Raw genomic sequence first — 18,449 nt, forward strand, 5'->3', positions numbered from 1 at the left:
ATCACAGATTTATATTAATGCGTTTGTTCTATTTAACATTTATGGAAGGAGTCCCCAGTGTCAAAGCTCTGTAAAATTCAATTTAATTTTAAATTTTAAATTCAGTTTTATTTGTATGGTGCTTTTAACAATGGACATTGTCATAAAGCAGCTTTACAGAAATATATAAATTCCAGTTATAAGTTTAAGATTTATAAATGTATAAAATTCAGTAAATTTTCCCCCACAGGAAAGTCTTCAAGACAGAGGACTTTGTGCTTTCCGGGTTTCTGGGTAACACGACAAGCAGTGTTTTCCTGTCTTATTAACTTCAGGAGGGTGAGGAAAGAGAGCCTTGTCAAGGGGGGAAGGACTGTTTATATCTGCTATAATGTAAGTGATAACAGGAACTAACTTGTCTCAGATGTTCCACAACATGAAATGTAACTATAATTGGTCAAAGGTAAAAAGTTCATCTTCATTTATTCATCCTTAGTAACTGGTTTATCCTGGATCCAAAGCCAATCACGGGAACACTGGGCATCAGGTAGGAATACACTCTGTACATCATTCAATAATATGTCTTTCATTAAATAATATGTTATTGTAATCAGTGGCAAATTGCTGTGGCATTAGAGGAACAAAACACTTTCTGCACATGCTGTTGTTGGAAAATAATGAACTTCAGAGTGGTAACTTCGCTTTGCATGGGGCTGCATCACACAACCATGTCGTTGATTATTTTCCTATAGTAGCAAGTCTTGTTGTGTTTTATTCTTTACTCAGACCATAGAATTATACATTAAGAACAATATACAAGGGACAAGGGTCAGACATCTTATTAACTTTGAAGTAATGCAAATTTAGTGTCAAATTTTAAACATATTAAATGCCAAATTACTCATTTTTTCAGTTTCAGATTTAAAAAAAACACATATCAACAACAATTAGGGGATAATGCTCACAATTAAATCTGCGCAGTTGTGCTTCCTCAACATTATTTGGTCTTTAAGTCAATATTTCCATGTTGTGATTGCAATGACTTTTGAACTTGACAACCTTGCTGCAGCCATGTGCCAGTGTTAGCTCAGCTGCTCAAAACGTGGAGAACGAATCCCCAACGTGACAATGCTGAACATGCCCAGTGTCACCACATGTTGTTTTGAAACAGTTATAAAAATCTGTATGATCAGGTGGAGACTTGCAAAGCTGGACTTTGTAAACAGCAAACTGAGGGGGTGGTGGTTGTTCTTTGCCAGTGGACAAAGAGAATGTGTTGGACACTATGTTGATAGGAGTCTGCAGCTCGAAGGAGTGCTAGTGTGTCTATGAAGTTCTTCTATGGTTGAGCCCTCGAGCTCAAAAAGAGGCACCATATAAGTAAATGACTGAGCCTTCCTTAAGTGTTTTTAACGAGGAGTATACGAGACCTACAAAGTACAGACATGTACTTTAAATGATAAACATATGAAAAATAAAAATGCATGAAAAACTTGCACACTACAGCTCTGCAGCTGCATTAGTGCAAGGGTGGAAAAAGTATTGAAAAATTATACTTAAGTGAAAGTATAAAAGCATCAAAATCTAACTCAATTTTCCTAAAGTGGAAGTATCCAAACAAAAATATACTCAGGTGAAAAGTTGCTACATTTAAACATTAATATTAAAAATTTAAAAAGTAAATGCTTTTAACTGATGAACCTAAGTAGGTCTCAGCCAATTATGAACTGGCATGATTCTTGATTTTTTTTTTTTTTTTTACATTGATTCATTTTCTACATCACTGATTATACATTGATTATAGCTGTAAAGTGAAATGTAAATAAAAGACAAATAAATCAAATGCAAATAAAATGCATGGGAGCCCATTCAGTTGACATATAGTGTACAGTCACTGGCTAGAGAAGAGAAGAAGAGACCTTTGAGATTTGTACTAAGTAATTTGAAGGTCTAAATAAAAATGCAAGGAGTAAAAAGTAAGTTTTTGTTCTTGTAAAAGTATTCAGTAAAAGTAAAAGTATTCAGCATCAATTATAGGCAAGTAAAGTATAAACATACCAAAATAATATAGTAACAAAGTACTATTACTCAGGTGTTTTCCACCCCTAACTGCAGGCCGCTATTAGATAAAGTTTTATCTTCAGTGGACATTTTATAATCAAAGACACACCTGAAAACACTCAAAAGTCCATCAAAGATGTGTATCTTTTATCTTCTTATATATGTATTGAAACATTTAACACCAATGTCTTTGCTATTTAGGTAACATTCCATACTAATGCAATGCAATGACTGATAAAATTCTTGGAAAGAGTCAGTATGAAAATATTGATGTTCTGTTCAGTGACATCGGCATTGATTTTGTGTTCTGATTCAGGTGGACCTGAGAAGCTGAGGCCATCATGGTAAAGTCAGAGACCTGGCTTTTCTCCTGCACACACAGCTGTACAAATGGGACTTGCACCTGAGCAAAGTGAGTGCTGATTACAGACCAATAAACATGACAGTTCACATCAACATCCCGAGTGTTTACATCAATGTAGCATGTGATGTGTTACCCAAAGTGCTCCTAACCTATTATTTTAGTATATTTTTTTATATACTCACTCATATAATCTCAGTATATATAAGAATACATACAGAATTCCATGCTCTATGTTCACTTATTTATTATGGAGCTTAGGCACTATCTAGGAAAACACCTCACTTTCTCTGTACTGACTTTGCATTCATTGCCTTTTAGTATTACTTCTTGTTTTTCTTTTTATTTATTGCATTTTTATTTATGCACTCTGTCACTTGTCTTATACACTTGTCTTTATTAGGAATCCTTGCTAGATGTTGCGCCTTCAGTTGCTCTGGATAAGACTGTCTGCTGAATGACTAAATGTGAATGTAAATGTACCTTGTAGCTACACTCTTTGGCCATTTCATCAAGTAAACCTACCATATACGTGCACATTGTATATATACAGTTAGGGTCTGTGGCCCATCTGTCAGCCCCATCTACTAAAATCATGCAGATACAGGTCAAGAGCTTCAGTTAATGTTCATATCAAATATCAGAATGGAGGAAAATGTGATCTTAGTGATCTTTGATTGTTGCATGTTTGTTGGATGCAGACAGGCTGGTTTGAGTATTTCAGAAATTGATGATTTGGAAATTTCAAGCACAACAGCCTCTTGAGTTTACACAGAATTGTTTAAAAAAAAAAAAAAACATCCAGTGAGTGGCAGCTTTTAGGGTGAAAACGCCTTGTTAGAAAACACCCAGAAGGCATACAGTAACTAAAATACCACTCTTTACAATTGTGGTGAGCAGAAAAGCATCTAAGAACACACCAGATGTTGAATCTTGAGGTTACAACAGCAGAAGATCCCATCAGGTTCCACTCTTGAGGCCAAAGTGGGCACAGGTTCACCTAAACCACCAGAGCAGGCAACATTTTTTCCAGTTCTTTGAGATTTTATGCATATCATTATGCTGCCACATGATTGTCTAATTGCATGAATGTATAGGTGCCCATAAAGTGGATGGTAAGCGTATTACTCTGGGCGTATTACTCTGGATGTATTATTCATGCCTTACAAGTAATGATTCACCTAAATTATAGTTGCTCCAACTAGTCACATAAGTACAGTTTTAGAAATGTCAGCAATTCTGCTGTCAGTGACCTATGTACAGACAGGTCATTGGAGCTTAAAGAGAAGTTTGTACCTTAAGGCTGTTGTCACGAGCCATTACATTCAGGTCACAGTGGAGGACACTTTAAACCTTAACCTTTCCATGATTTGGAAGAAACTCTGTAGTCCTTGTTTTAAGGCTAATCTCAGAAGTGACTAAGAGTGTGCACCCTGGCGAGACCATACAGGACCCCTGCCATCTATGACACCTGTGAAACTCCTGCTGAGAGAAACATGATGTATGGCTTCCCTCAGGAGAAAACCAATCCAGTCCACCAACATCTATAAATGGGTCGTGACAAAACTTATACATTCCTCTGGCTTTAGGAAGGATGGGCTGAGGAATACCCTGATGTGCATAAGGGAATGTCACCAAAGTTTCTTCAATATTCTGTACAACACTTTTTATTTATTTATTTAGTAACAAACTCCTAAGCTTTTAGTGTGAAATCATTCTCAAAGCCAGTAATGTGATTACACAATTGTGGTGACATTTGTGTCCCACTGATATTACATTTACAAATATGTACCTAATGTACATAAAGTAAACGGAAAAGACATTTTAAACAAAGCTAAAATGTTCTTCAGCTTTTTCCAGCATTTAAACAGCATTTTGACCAGTCCCAGCTCACTATAACTACACTTTACCTTGAAAAGTAGACAAAGACATAGTAGTTCCATCATTCATTCATCTTCACTAGCTACTTTATCTTGGTCAGGGTTACAGTGGATCCTTTCCTTCTCATTTTTGTGGTAACTCTGTGTAAAACAAAACCTAGATGTTAGCAAAGTGAGAGAAGTGAGGGCAGGCCCAGTTGCTAATAACAGTAGCAAGGCTGTCTAACTGAACACAATTCAGTCCAATTAATTTGATTCCATGTACAAGCTCAAAAACAATTATATTCTTGTAAAAAAAATCCTGTAAAAAGATCCTATATTTCTTAATTCAATTACTTATTTAATTACTTACAGTAGATCCCAACTTCAAGGAAACTGTGACAGGTTTAAATAAGGTTTAAACAAGTTAAAATTTACCTCAGTAACACCAGCTAGTTAGCTAAACTGGCAAAAAAAATAAAGTAAAAAAAAAATGAACCAATATTAATTTACTTGCTGGATATTTGATATATCTTCCAGATTTAAGTAAGTATTAACTGCAAATTATTATGAAACTAACACCTGTTAGCCTTTATTAAACTAATACTTGGTGTTTTCTGTGAAGGCTATATTGCTAAAACACACACAGGACAGGGAGTATAGCCTAAACATACACAATGTGTTATGTACACCCGGCCACTTTATTTATACACTTTAAAACCCACTCATTCATGCAATTGTCCAGTCAGCCAATCATGTGGCATCAGCACGATGCACAAAATCATGCAGATAAAAGTCAGTCGTTTCAATTAAAGTTCACATTAAACATCAGAATGGGGAAAAATGTGATCTCAGTGAAATGGACTGTGGCTTGAATGATGGTGTCAGACCAGCTGGTTTGAGTACTTCAGAAACTGATCTCAGCAGTCTCTAGAGTTTACACAGAATGGTGTGAAAAATGAAATATATTCAGGAAGTTCTGTGAGTGGAAACGCCTTGTCGATGAGAGAGGTCAGAGGAGAATGGCCAGTCTGGTTTGAGCTCAGAGGAAGGCTACTATAATTCAAATAAACAGTCTTTACAACCGTGGTGAGCAGAAAAGCATCTCAAAACACACAACACATTGAATCTTGAGGTGGAACAACATATCAAACCTTCATTCCGTTGGGCAATCAGATTAAAATTTGTGGATATATGGGGCAGAGGGTCACCAGAACTGTGCAGTTTGGAAGACTGGAAAAAGACCAGGTGATGTTTTTCCAATCTTTATTTGTCCAGTTTTGGTGCACCTGCTCCCACTGAGCTGTGCCAAAAAAAAAAAAAAAAAAAAAAAAAAACCAAGAAGATAAAAACTGGTTAAATCAACAGAAAAATAGTTAGGGGAAAAAAAACAAAAACTGTGTATGTATAAAACAACTGAGTGGATCCAAAAGTCAGAAAGGAAAATGCAGACTTTTAAATTGCTTTTTATTAACTTTTATCTTTGTTCTGTTTAGATTGCGAGTGATGATTAAGGAACACCTAATGCAATAGAAACCTAGGCTGACCTTCCAGACTTGATGAGTCAACCCTATACAACTTTGTTGCCTTGTGTACCAAAGACCCCAAGAGGATGCATACACTGCAGGGGGTTGTACACATGCACTGCTGTGAGTCGCTGACCCTGTCACTGACATCAACCTGACTCCTAAAAAGCAACAGACACTGCATGTAGCCTTGTTTATGCCTTTGGCAATAACAACTTAGCTCACTAGACAAGTCATTCAATTATGTAAGAGTGTTATATTTAATCTACTGCAGCTTATGCACCATGGGAGAACAGGACATGAGACAGATCGCAGTGACGTCACTGTTGACAAAAAAGCAGTGAGAATCCTTGGGGACAAAATAGCACATAAACAAACACTTATATGAATCACAGCAGCCTCATCGTATAACATCATAGAGGCCAAAGTTGTGTACAACCTTATTACTGAATCCACCTTCAAATCATTTTTAAGTCAATTCAAAATAACAGCATGACAAGAAGTGTTTTATTTCTTATACTACTGCAATGTGCTAACGATTACAATTATTATTTATGAAATATGACACTTCATACTTTTATCCATTTATAGTTTTGTTGTGTAATGTTACAACAGGTATAAACAGTCATTCACTTACCAGCCTTTTATTCTATTTCTTGAAGTTTATAACAAAGATGTTGCAGCTTTTTATGTCACTGAGAACCCGAAAGCACAAAGTGCTCTGTCCTAAAGACTTTCCCATGGCCCAAAACATAAAGAATCAGCTTTACCTCTGACTATAATGATGTGAAAACCTCCACATATCAACAATTACATGTAAACTGTAAATTGCTACCATAGAAACGATATTGTAGAATGGAGCACTTTAATATAAACCCTGCGTCCCCAACTACTGAAAATTAATCAACAGGACCAATCAGAATAAAGAATTGAACACCAGTCTGGTATAATGGGTAATATTGCATTAGATTAAACCCTGTTCATTCAAGACGTTGAAGAATAAAGGTGAATGTCATGAGACAAACTCTGGAGATATTGCTCATTTCAGAATATTAATCTCAAGCTTGTTCTTTTTAAAAGCTGTGAAAACCACATGGCTATGGAAAATTTGCCTTGTAGCCTAATAAGACATCTCTTTTTGGGCAAATGCACAAAAGCATGAAGCAATACAGAGAAATAGGTATATTGTACTGTACTGCAGCCATTCATTTTAAAATCAGTAGTGGTGTGTGACCTATGAACCCATCAGGTAATGAGAGCTTTCTCCATGGCTGTGCAGACTCCTACAAATTGTGGACATTTTTATTGTGTTCAACCTGACATCTTGTGGTTAAAGTCAATCACTACATCCAAGTACTAGTCAATTAAAAATATGTACCTGCACCAATTATATAATTACAGGTAACAATCACATTTTTACAAGGTTTCTTCGCTGACAATCTGTAATTTGCTGTAAATTAGTAACAGGGATGAGTTTTTTGTTGTTGTTTTTTTAAGCGTAGAAGTAGCAAATGCACAAAATGTGGTTAACTAGCTTCCAAGCTAATGCCATTAGGACATTAAAGACAATAAATTAGGATTTATTTTTCAATCTATAATATGGGTAACAGGGTTGTACTTTTCAGTAAGCTCATTAATCAGTATCAAAATATTACTTAAAATAAAGAATAAACCAATGAGAGAGCTTACTTTTCTTCATCTCATGATCTTCAGGAAATTTGGATGATGTAGCGCTCTGTTGAACACATGACTTGTGGAATATTTCAAATATTTCACAGGACTGAATGTGTTCAGTTTTGACTTTTTGTGTTCGGTTTGAGTGTATGTAGTGGAAGTAGAACGTACATTTTTCAAAACTTATAATGGATGACTCGTGGCAAAAGATGTTTCCATACACATTAATGCAAAAATAATGCAATTTCTGAAGTATAATAATGATTATATTTCAAGGAAAGTGCAGTTATAGTGGGATTAGACAGAAAAAATGCTGTTTACCGTTATTTCATATATGTTTGTAAATGCATATCAGTGTGACACTAATGGCACGCCAATCGTGGATTTACCATCTTGCTCAGTCATTTTAATAACAGGTTTCTGGTCATGCTATAGAACTTTATATTTTATTTAGGCTATTAATGATTAGCAGCCTAAGACTAAGGGCTATACGTGCTGTTTTTTTCAGTGCCATGACTAAACCCTTAGCACGCACAGACCTCCCTCAAACCCAATCTCAGACCCATATGCTTTAGTTTAAGAGACTGCTGCTGAGCTGTGGGGCGGCTGAGCTGAGGAGAGACAGGAGGAAGGAGGAAACTGCTTCCTCGCAGCTCACACACACATGGAGTCTCTTTCTAGTGGCCCACAAGGATAATGGACCTGTGGACACGATGCAGAGCCTTTTACCATTTGAATATGTGTGGTTCCAATTACACCAGGGAAGGATGAAACAATACGTGTGAGCAACCGCCGCTGATCGCTGCTCTCTTTCTTTCTAGTTGGAATTGATTTGTCGTGTGAGAAGAACTAGTGGCCTTTCAAGCAGACACAATGCTTGAGAGAATGGCATGAAGAAAGTTGTGAGGGTTTCAGGTGTGCATGGTGTGTTTATAGGAAATTGAGCTACTTTGTGAACCTTGCCTTTTGTTCTAACCAGATACAAATGGAAGGCACACTTTGGGTTTGGTTCTTTATTTTTTGGTAAGCTTGCCAGAAAGGTTAACAGGGCATCTGGTTCAGACTAGAGGTTTGTATCGGGTGCGCTACAAAAAAGTCGCACGAACAGGATGTTTTTACTTTCATGTGGGCACAAGCGAGCATTCAGATATGAAGCTTGCAGGACAAAGCAAGACTACACCATTCGTTCATCCTTAGTAATTGCCTAATTAGGGTCTCAGTGGTTTTAATTAGGCTACTAATTTATATATTGGGAAACAGAACCAACTAAAGTGATCAGAAAATATCATGGCCAGGTACAAACTTACATTCCAAACATACCTGTGCATATCTCTTCAGTGATGTAACTGAGGTTGAGGAACCATCAGAGAATTCACACACCATGCTGACAATCACTGTTTTTTTTCTCCAGTGTTTTTGGGGGTTAATTTAAAAAAAAAAAAAAAAAAATGTTTAGGCCACCAAAACATTATCCATTTAAAAGAACATAATAAGAATGTCACAATCAGAATGATCACATTTTGATCACTTGATCATATTTATTTTGATGTAAACAAAGACCAAGTACAATTCCCCTGAATTCATGACAGAAATAAACATTTACGTACACAGAAATATCCCCTGTACGTTTTTAATTTTTGATCTATACCTTAATATACACATTCATTTATGTTTTTACTTATTCAAATGTTTCTCTTATAATTTTTTCCCACTGATCTCCTCAGCTGTCAACAATGCATGTCACATAAAGGCTAGATATACATACAGTAGCTGCAGCTGATAGCTACAGTCATGTTTTAAAACTCCAGTCCCAATAATCCAATTGAAATGATTTTTTTAAAATTTTTTTTCAATTTAATGTAAGCAATAAAGCAGTGATTAATTTATTGCTTCTGGTCTTTCCTGTTGTTTATCACATAAGCAGAACCTCTACCACATTTTCCTTCACTATCTGCTGCCCTGCCTAATATTAAGTGTAAACACATTCATAACATTCCTGCAAAGTAAGCTTGACTAGACAGGACAAGAGTCAGAAACACAACATTCTAAATAGTTTAAAATCTGACACCATGGTTTTTTTTGTTTTGTTTTGTTTTGTTTTTTTTGAATACAAGTAGTACGTGGTCCACTATAAAAAATAAACTATTTAAAATCATTTGATAAACTGCTTTCAGATATTTCACCAGTTGGAGGTAGGGCTGGAAGATAATGGCACTTATTAAAATGCTAAGAGCTGTGGAGGACAAATGGACTGCTACAAATGTAGTGGAGTGTCCAAAAAAAAGACACAGTGTTGTTAATAAATAGGTGTGCCTTGTTGCATTACAGTATAAGCACACAACATAGGGAACAATCTCAAAAGGGCTATATTGTGTACTGAATTGGAGCTCTTATTCCACACTGTTTTATAGTTTGCTAACAGATCTAATACGTGCCAATCAACATGATCATTTGGTCAATGCAATGGTTGTGCAAATTAGTGAATCTGTCTCTTTTAATGATGTTGGGTTTTCAGAGTGGGGAGGTCAGCGAGTTCTTCTCCAGTAAACAACAGCCGTGATGAACGCCACTGCTGCAATGATGGACACGGTGCGCCATCGTGACACACTGCGGATAACGCCCTCCTGCAAAACAGGACAACATGAATGTCAGCACTCTTCCTGACAGCAAAAGAAGTCTAATATTTTTGATAGTGACCACAGTTGGAGAGATTTAAGTAAGATAAAGAAGACAGGAAGATTGACATGACCAGAAACCTTAGCTGTTGTTTAAGCAGCTCTCCTTATAAAAGATGTGTTGCACTTTGCAAAAAAAAAAAAGACATACACATAATATACTTCCTTCATCATGTGTAGATTTTTATATTAATTATAATTATAAAAGTTTAATTTTCTATAAAAGCAGCTCTGATAGTAGGGCTGGTCGCAAGGCAAATCACAACAACTCGGATGGTAGACGCGCCACATAAGTAAATTAAAACATGTTCGCACGATGATGCCACAGGTATCCATGGCCGGGAGACAAAAAAGCAAAATTGGCCGTGCTGTCTGGGTGGGGGGGCTTTTATATTTTCCCTCCCTTGTCAATCACAGGTGACACTAGACACCAATAGTGGGAATCTGTGAGCTCATGTACACTATATTACCAAAAGTATTCGGTCACCCATCCAAATGATCAGAATCAGGTGTCCTAATCACTTGGCCTGGCCACAGGTGTATAAAATCAAGCACTTAGGCATGCAGACTGTTTTTACAAACATTTGTGAAAGAATGGGCCGCTCTCAGGAGCTCAGTGAATTCCAGCGTGGAACTGTCATAGGATGCCACCTGTGCAACAAATCCAGTTGTGAAATTTCCTCGGTCCTAAATATTCCACAGTCAACTGTCAGCTTTATCATAACAAAATGGAAGAGTTTGGGAACAACAGCAACTCAGCCACGAAGTGGTAGGCCACGTAAACTGACGGAGAGTGGTCAGCTGATGCTGAAGCGCATAGTGCAGAGAGGTCGTCGACTTTCTTCACAGTCAATTGCTATAGAGCTCCAAACTTCATGTGACCTTCAGATTAGCCCAAGTACAGTACGCAGAGAGCTTCATGGAATGGGTTTCCATGGCCGAGCAGCTGCATCCAAGCCACACATCACCAAGTGCAACGCAAAGCGTCGGATGCAGTGGTGTAAAGCACGCCACCACTGGACTCTAGAGCAGTGGAGACGTGTTCTCTGGAGTGATGAATCACGCTTTTCCATCTGGCAATCTGATGGACGAGTCTGGGTTTGGAGGTTGCCAGGAGAACGGTACATTTCGGAATGCATTGTGCCAAGTGTGAAATTTGGTGGAGGAGGAATTATGGTGTGGGGTTGTTTTTCAGGAGTTGGGCTTGGCCCCTTAGTTCCAGTGAAAGGAACTTTGAATGCTTCAGGATACCAAGACATTTTGGACAATTCCATGCTCCCAACCTTGTGGGAACAGTTTGGAGCGGGCCCCTTCCTCTTCCAACATGACTGTGCACCAGTGCACAAAGCAAGGTCCATAAAGACATGGATGACAGAGTCTGGTGTGGATGAACTTGACTGGCCTGCACAGAGTCCTGACCTGAACCCGATAGAACACCTTTGGGATGAATTAGAGCGGAGACTGAGAGCCAAGCCTTCTCAACCAACATCAGTGTGAGACCTCACCAATGCGATTTTGGAAGAATGGTCAAAAATTCCTATAAACACACTCCTCAACCTTGTGGACAGCCTTCCCAGAAGAGTTGAAGCTGTAATAGCTGCAAAAGGTGGACCGACATCATATTGAACCCTATGGGTTAGGAATGGGATGGCACTTAAGTTCATATGTGAGTCAAGGCAGGTGACCGAATACTTTTGGTAATATAGTGTATGTGGAGGAAGGCAGATAACATTTTCCTCCGAGTATGTTACTCTGCCATGTGACGCAGCATGTGCAGCTGGCTCGCTTCACGTGTCTCAGAGGAAGCATGTTAGTCTTCACCCACCCTGGTTGGTAGCAGTGAGTATAACAGGGGACAGGTGAGGAAAAAATGTAAAGAAAAAAATGTCTATAATTGTTTCCAATGAGGACATGTTTATTTTGCATATTTGGAAGGAGTCTCCAATGTCAGTGCTTTGTAACCAGTCAGAGGTAAAGCTGTTCCTTTTTTTATTATAGCAAAGTCTTCAGGATGGAGGGCTTTGTAACATGACAACCTGCATTTTTGGGCTTATTAACTTCAAGGTTACAAGGTTATTAATGTTGTGGCTTTCTCCTTAATCTATTTTCCCAAATCTAAATAAATGTAATAAAAAGTTTAACAGCAAATGTGTGTTAATTTAAACAAACCTTCATTTAGGCAGATACTGTATTCCATAAAAACCACCAGTGTTTGTATCCATGTCCTTCTCCACCTGTCCCCGCCTTCATCAGACTTTCTCACACTCACACTGAAGCACGTTCACGTGTTCACTTGAGGCCCCGCAATTTTAGTAGGGTAAACCACAGCATGCTCCATGACGCTAGGCTGTTTGAAGTCGAAAACCCCGAACTGCGCTTACTACGGCCTTTATGATCATGTCTGAGCTATAAAACTCGCCACCGGACTCCTACCAGGTCTGGAGGAGTTTCTGCGCCACACATGCTCACCGCACCTCGCTGTGCTGTAATGATGGCCTTTGGACACTGTTGCACAAACATCCGAGCGAAAGACTTGAGATGCAAAACGAGATACGCTGAACATGTAAAGCAAAGCTACAAATTCAGCCGCCCTCTGACTACTTTTGTCTGTCTGTAGTAATTGTTATGATGACAACCACCCTCCCTCTTACTGTGTGTGTGTACATTACCGTAAATTAGCAGTAATTAGTCTCCGCAGTGATAATGCCGGCTGCAGGGTGCTGAATCATCGTCTGCCAAACTGACCCCCACACAAATCCCTGCAGTTTCTATGTGACTTTTGCATTTGATTTCCATTTAATGTAAAAAGGGAGTATCTGTGTTTATTATATACACTATACATGCACTGTGCTTTCACTGTGTGTGTGTACAGAATGCATGTGTATGGAATGCGTCAGAGTTTGTGCCTCTATGCTTCCTGACACTCAAGTGGGCGTGCCTCTGTGTGTGGTGGCCTGTGTCTGAGTCGACCTGTGTGGCTCTGTATGGGTGGCCAGAAAGCATTCGCGCACACACACATACACACACACATACCAACCACTTACCCATCCTCCTTGCTGTCTGATCCAGGCGGAAATGTGTTCCCTGATAAACTGCAATACCCAGCTAATGATGTTCTTGATGATTTCAAAGTGGTTTTGAGTCAGTGCCTGGGGGGGGAATAGAGAGCTGAGTCTTTCCAGTAGCTTCTATATTCTCTGCACAGTCAATTTCCTGTATCACTACTCCCGATAAACATGCGAAAACAATTACAGGGTTATTTCAAGGCAATGGTATTTGCTCTTATTTGGACAAATTTCTCTTAAAAAATATAAAAAATAATAATTCCCTTATTTCTCCTTTAGTATATGTAAAGTAGCACTTATATTTGACCCACTAAATAAAATACATTAATAAATATAGCAAATAAACAATCAATCCTGTTAACTAAAAGAATCATTTCAGTCTAGTTTTAGCAACATTACTGAAAAAGAAAAATAAGACTCTAATCAGTTCAAAGGTGCCAACATCTAGAGCCTAGCTTTAGCATTTATGTTTTTGACCCCTTTCTACTGAGGCTTTTCTGCTTTCTCAGCTAAATCAGTGGACACAATTCAGTGAACAGGGAAGGATGCAAGATGTGCATACGTTTCCATTAACGGATCATTTCACCTTGCACCAACTTTATCTAGGTGAACTTTGACATGGTCTTGTTAGCCAATAGAAAACAAGTAGGCAGGACCTTACTGATTGGTCAAAAAAACAAAACTGAAAGGAGATACTCGTTGTTGGGGAATCTGGGGGAAAAAACAGTCATGTCTGCTGATATATGCTTGCAAATTTGTGTTAAAATTTTTTTGGCTGCTAAGATCTTCTTGTTAGCAATGATGGGAACCTCTCTCAGGTGGCTTAGCCAGCAGTGTCGCTGGCTTTACATCCCATTTTATTTAAAAACAAACCAGGAATTTAGACATGTACCATCAAACTGATGTATATTACTCATGTCATTAGAACCTTCTAAAGCTGTAGACAGAGCAGGAAAGTTTTACCTTGTAAATTAGCTGATAGGCCAGATGAAAGAGAGCCACTACTCGCCCCCAGTTAATGCCATCTGCAAAGATGCTCTTGGCCACAGTCATGAACACCTCCTGAGCGCAGTTCGCCTGTACAGTGTTGATGAGGCTGTCCAGAGATAAACATGTGGTCATACTGAATATCTATACATACTGTGCCTACTTTAGATCATCTTCTTACAATTTCAGAAAAGGAATATAGCCAGTTTGTTGGTTTTATTGATATCATAATGCTCAATTTTTAAAAAAAGGAAAAATCTTGAGGAAAAACATTTGGACATTTCAGCACTCATATTACATCCAAACACAACATTTAACCCATGCTTTGATTTTAATACATGGAGCTGAAATAGGAAAATGAGACTAGAAGCGCTACAATATATAAACATGTGCTAAGATGATTAGTGTAACAGGAAAACTTTCACCCTATCACTGGGAAATTAGACTCCTGATGATGCTGGGAGTCTAAGAGAGCTTTAACTGATCCTGATGTCTGGGTGGAAAGGGTGGCAATTCTCTCTCTCACCAATCATGGGTGTCTATGAGCTCATTTTATGGAAAAGGGCAATTAGCGCTCTCCTACATGCGTGTTCAGCTGCAGGGTAAAGCGGTTACCAAAGATGAGTCTGGGTTTAGTGGAGCAATATTTCTTGTGGTAAATTTGAACTGTTTAAACTTATCCTATGTGACAAATGACTATGGTCCAATAATGAGGTTAAAATGTGCAAATGTACAAAACATGAAAGAAATGCAAATTGTTGATTGTTATGGTGGTGTCTTCTGTGAAGCAAGGCACTCTTACAAAGAGCCATTAATGATCAAATAGATACAAATAGCACAAAAACTGAGGCGCATCCACCAACAGCAGTGCCTTATTATACAACGTTAATAGGTTGCACACCCAAATGAATGTAATTTAGCATAAAAGCACAAGGTCAGTTTGTTGGTTAGACTCGGAGGTTGCCTTTTGTGCTTCATGTCCAAGCAGAACACAACACTGACACTCCTGCAGGGTGAACAGCACCAAACACACAGTCTCCTGTGTCATTTCTTTTTCTTCCACTTGGTTACACCCTCCCTCGCCTTAATATCAGCACCAATCCTGTCAGGTTAGTATTCCACTAAGGTCTTGAGATTGCTGCTGTCAATTCGAGCCCCCTCTTCCACTAACTGGATGCAGATAATCACTGTATGGGACTGAGGTATTTAAGATTTTAAGAGTTAAAGTGTTTCCACACACAGATTTGGCACTGTGCACCCTACAGTTCATCCTGCAGCGTGGGAGTGTCAGTGTTGTGTTCTGCCTGGACATGAAACACAAAAGGCAACCTCCGAATCCACCAACAAACTTAATCCACTTTTATGGCAGGCACGCGACGTATTGACATTGTACAGTAAGGTGCTGTTATTGGTGGAAGTAATTTGTTGATCAGGGAGGGGGGTAACCCCAATAACCCTGCATTCCTGAGTAATTTTAGTCATCAGTAACAGTACAGAATATTTCTTACTGTTGAAGCTCTGCATTCCGGTTCAGATCATCGGCGATCTTAAGAAGCTGCTCTACAACTTCTTTGACATGAGGATCATCCCCTTCGTTAGCTGTTCCACCGAGGTCCACGGCACTCACGTGCATGGCCGGGTCCTCTGTAGTGATCCGATCTATTACATATCTTCACGTGAAAACAAACCACAGTTAGGATACGGAGAGAGGCAACTATTAATTAAACTATTAAACTATTAAGGTTAATGTACCCTCTCAGTACTATAGCACCTTCTTCTATAATCCTATCATCAATGACATCTGGAAGAGAAAAGAGAATTATGTAACTTAAAAAAAAAGGTGTAGTGAGGACAGAACAGATTGATTTAGACTGAATTAGTTAGATAGCTGCCAATGTCTTGCTAAATGATCATACTTGTTTTGACATAGGGTTGGGTGATATGGCAAAATTTCATATGAGCACACACTCCTAATTTAATAATTTAATCATTATTCATATTCATTATGATTCAATTCTTACTCATATTGCAATTTTCAATTTGAGTCCAAATATTCAAAGTGCTTTACATAAGATTACAAATTAGACAAAGTATAAAACAATACACAGTCATTAACAATACATATACACCGATCAGCCATAACATTAAAACCACCTAATATTGTGTAGGTCCCTTGTGCCACCAAAACAGCTCTGACCCATCGAGGCATGGACTCCACAAGACCTCTGAAGGTGTGCTGTGGTATCTGACACCAAGTCGTTAGCAGCAGATCCTTTAAGTCCTGCGAGTTACGAGGTGGGGCCTCCATGGATCAGATTTGTGTGTCCGGTACATCCCACAAATGCTCGATCAGATTGAGATCTGGGGAATTCGGAGGCCAAGTCAACACCTTGAACCCTGTGTCATGTTCCTCAAACCATTCCTGAACAATTTTTGCAGTGTGGCAGGGCAATATCCTGCTGAAAGAGGCCACTGCCATTAGGGAATACCGCTGTCATGAAGGTGGGTACTTGGTCTGCAACAATGTTTAGGTAGGTGGTACGTGTCAAAGTAACATCCACATGAAAGCCAGGACCCAAGATTTCCCAGCAGAACCTTGCCCAGAGCATCACCCTGCCTCCGTCGGCTTGCCTTCTTCCCATAGTGCATCCTGGTGCCACCTCTTCCCCAGGTGTGCAACACACATGCACTCGGCCATCCACATGATGCAAAAGAAACCATGATTCATCAGACCAGGCCACCTTCCTCCATTGCTCCATGGTCCAGTTCTGATGCTCACATGCCCATTGTAGGAGCTGCAGTGGACAGGGGTCAGCATGGACGCTCTGACCGGTCTGCGGCTATGCAGCCCCATATGCAGCACACTGTGTGTTCTGACACCTTTCTATCATGGCCAGCATTAACTTCTTCAGCAATTTGTGCTACAGTAGCTCTTCTGTGGGATTGGACCAGACGGGCTAGCCTTCGCTCCCCACAGCCTTGGGGAGCCTTGGGCGCCACTTTTGGTAGGAACTAACTACCACATACCGGGAACACCCCATAAGACCTGCAAAACCTTGAAAATGCTCTGACTCGCTCAGTTTGGCCCTTGTCAAAGTCATTCAGATCCTTACACTTGCCCATTTTTCCTGCTTCCGACACATCAACTTTGAGAACTGACTGTTCATTTGCTGCCTAATATATCGCACCCCTTGACAGATGCCATTGTAAGGAGATAACTGATGTTACTCACTTCACTTGTCAGTGGTTTTAATGTTATGGCTTATCGGTGTAAGGACAAAAGAAGAGAAAAAGACAGCATTAGATATAGGTTTGCTTATATACAACTAGTAAAAATTATAGAACTGCATTTTAAAAAAAGGAATCCAGTGATGTGTAAAGTTTATACAATTAAATCATACCACTGAAAAGTAAGAGATTCAGTTCAAAATTTTAACATTTTAACAAATTGAATATATTAAATTAATAAATTAGTGCAGTTACTTCCCTCTTGTTGTTGCAGTCATATTTGCTATATTAGACAAAAAAAGTGGTTTCCCTTTTTGCTGCTGTAATCATGCTTTGGTGTTAGGGGATTTTTGGTGCCACATTGTACATCTTGTACTGCTCTGATTTCCGTGCCTGGCTTCACACATAGCGAGATCAGTGGCATATTCAACAATCACATTTGCATTGATTGAGACGATTATTTTATTCTGTGGTAATTCCTGCTGTGCACTGCTCTCGCTCCTATAGTCCTCTGTGCAGACTTTCCACCTGTCTCCGTAGAAAATGATTGAGAGAGAATACAGGACAAAAAAGCTTCGCTGCAATGATTTAACACACATTTTAATATTGTGAAAAGCTTCTTAACCAGCCGATGAGGAGCAGAAAGCGTGTTAGTGGAGCTAAAACAGTAAAATGTAAACAATAGCAAGTGAGAACTTGACAAGTGTGTGTGTTATGATATTAATAAGGAAAATGAGATTTCTGAAATACTTTTTTTTAGGTCTTCTGCTGTCTTTGTGTTTATGTTTCCTCCATTTCTGAATTCTCATTTCTAATGTTGGTAATGGGATCCCTGGAAACACTCTTTTTATACCCTTCACTTCGTCTGTAACAGCTCATCGTTTTTTATTTTTGGTACTGTAATAGGTATTGTTCTTATTCCGAGTCTTATTCTGCTTGAACTTTACATGCTTTAAGTAAGAAAATAGACATGCCTTTAAAATAGACATGCCTTTTAACATTCAAATAAATTAACAGCTGCAAGGTCTCTGGTT

At 38.8% G+C, this 18,449-nt stretch overlaps 1 protein-coding gene and 1 long non-coding RNA gene across 3 annotated transcripts in view; one reads left to right on the plus strand and one right to left on the minus strand.

The window, feature by feature from the left end:
* The first annotated feature begins 252 nt into the window (after positions 1-252).
* Positions 253-8,852, plus strand: LOC117598446 (uncharacterized). Its single transcript, XR_004579122.2, has 4 exons — positions 253-372; positions 476-526; positions 2,357-2,452; positions 5,757-8,852. It is a non-coding gene; the product is annotated as an uncharacterized LOC117598446 (long non-coding RNA).
* A 121-nt stretch (positions 8,853-8,973) lies between these two features.
* Positions 8,974-18,449, minus strand: part of zgc:153993 (uncharacterized protein LOC767645 homolog) — a 10,773-nt gene continuing 1,297 nt past the window's right edge. The window contains exons 2-7 of one of the 2 annotated variants that reach the window (XM_053238251.1): positions 16,342-17,943; positions 15,940-15,988; positions 15,696-15,857; positions 14,164-14,296; positions 13,180-13,284; positions 8,974-10,084 (exon numbers count right to left, since the gene is read on the minus strand). In XM_053238251.1, coding sequence (XP_053094226.1) covers positions 9,986-10,084; positions 13,180-13,284; positions 14,164-14,296; positions 15,696-15,857; positions 15,940-15,988; positions 16,342-16,495 — 702 coding nt within the window. In that variant the 5' untranslated portion in view covers positions 16,496-17,943 and the 3' untranslated portion in view covers positions 8,974-9,985. The remainder of the gene's footprint in view (positions 10,085-13,179; positions 13,285-14,163; positions 14,297-15,695; positions 15,858-15,939; positions 15,989-16,341; positions 17,944-18,449) is intronic. The other variant, XM_026930626.3, reaches the window with a different exon arrangement.

This window comes from Pangasianodon hypophthalmus, chromosome 11 (genome assembly GCF_027358585.1).
Source record: "Pangasianodon hypophthalmus isolate fPanHyp1 chromosome 11, fPanHyp1.pri, whole genome shotgun sequence".
In the NCBI taxonomy this organism is placed as follows: domain Eukaryota; kingdom Metazoa; phylum Chordata; class Actinopteri; order Siluriformes; family Pangasiidae; genus Pangasianodon; species Pangasianodon hypophthalmus.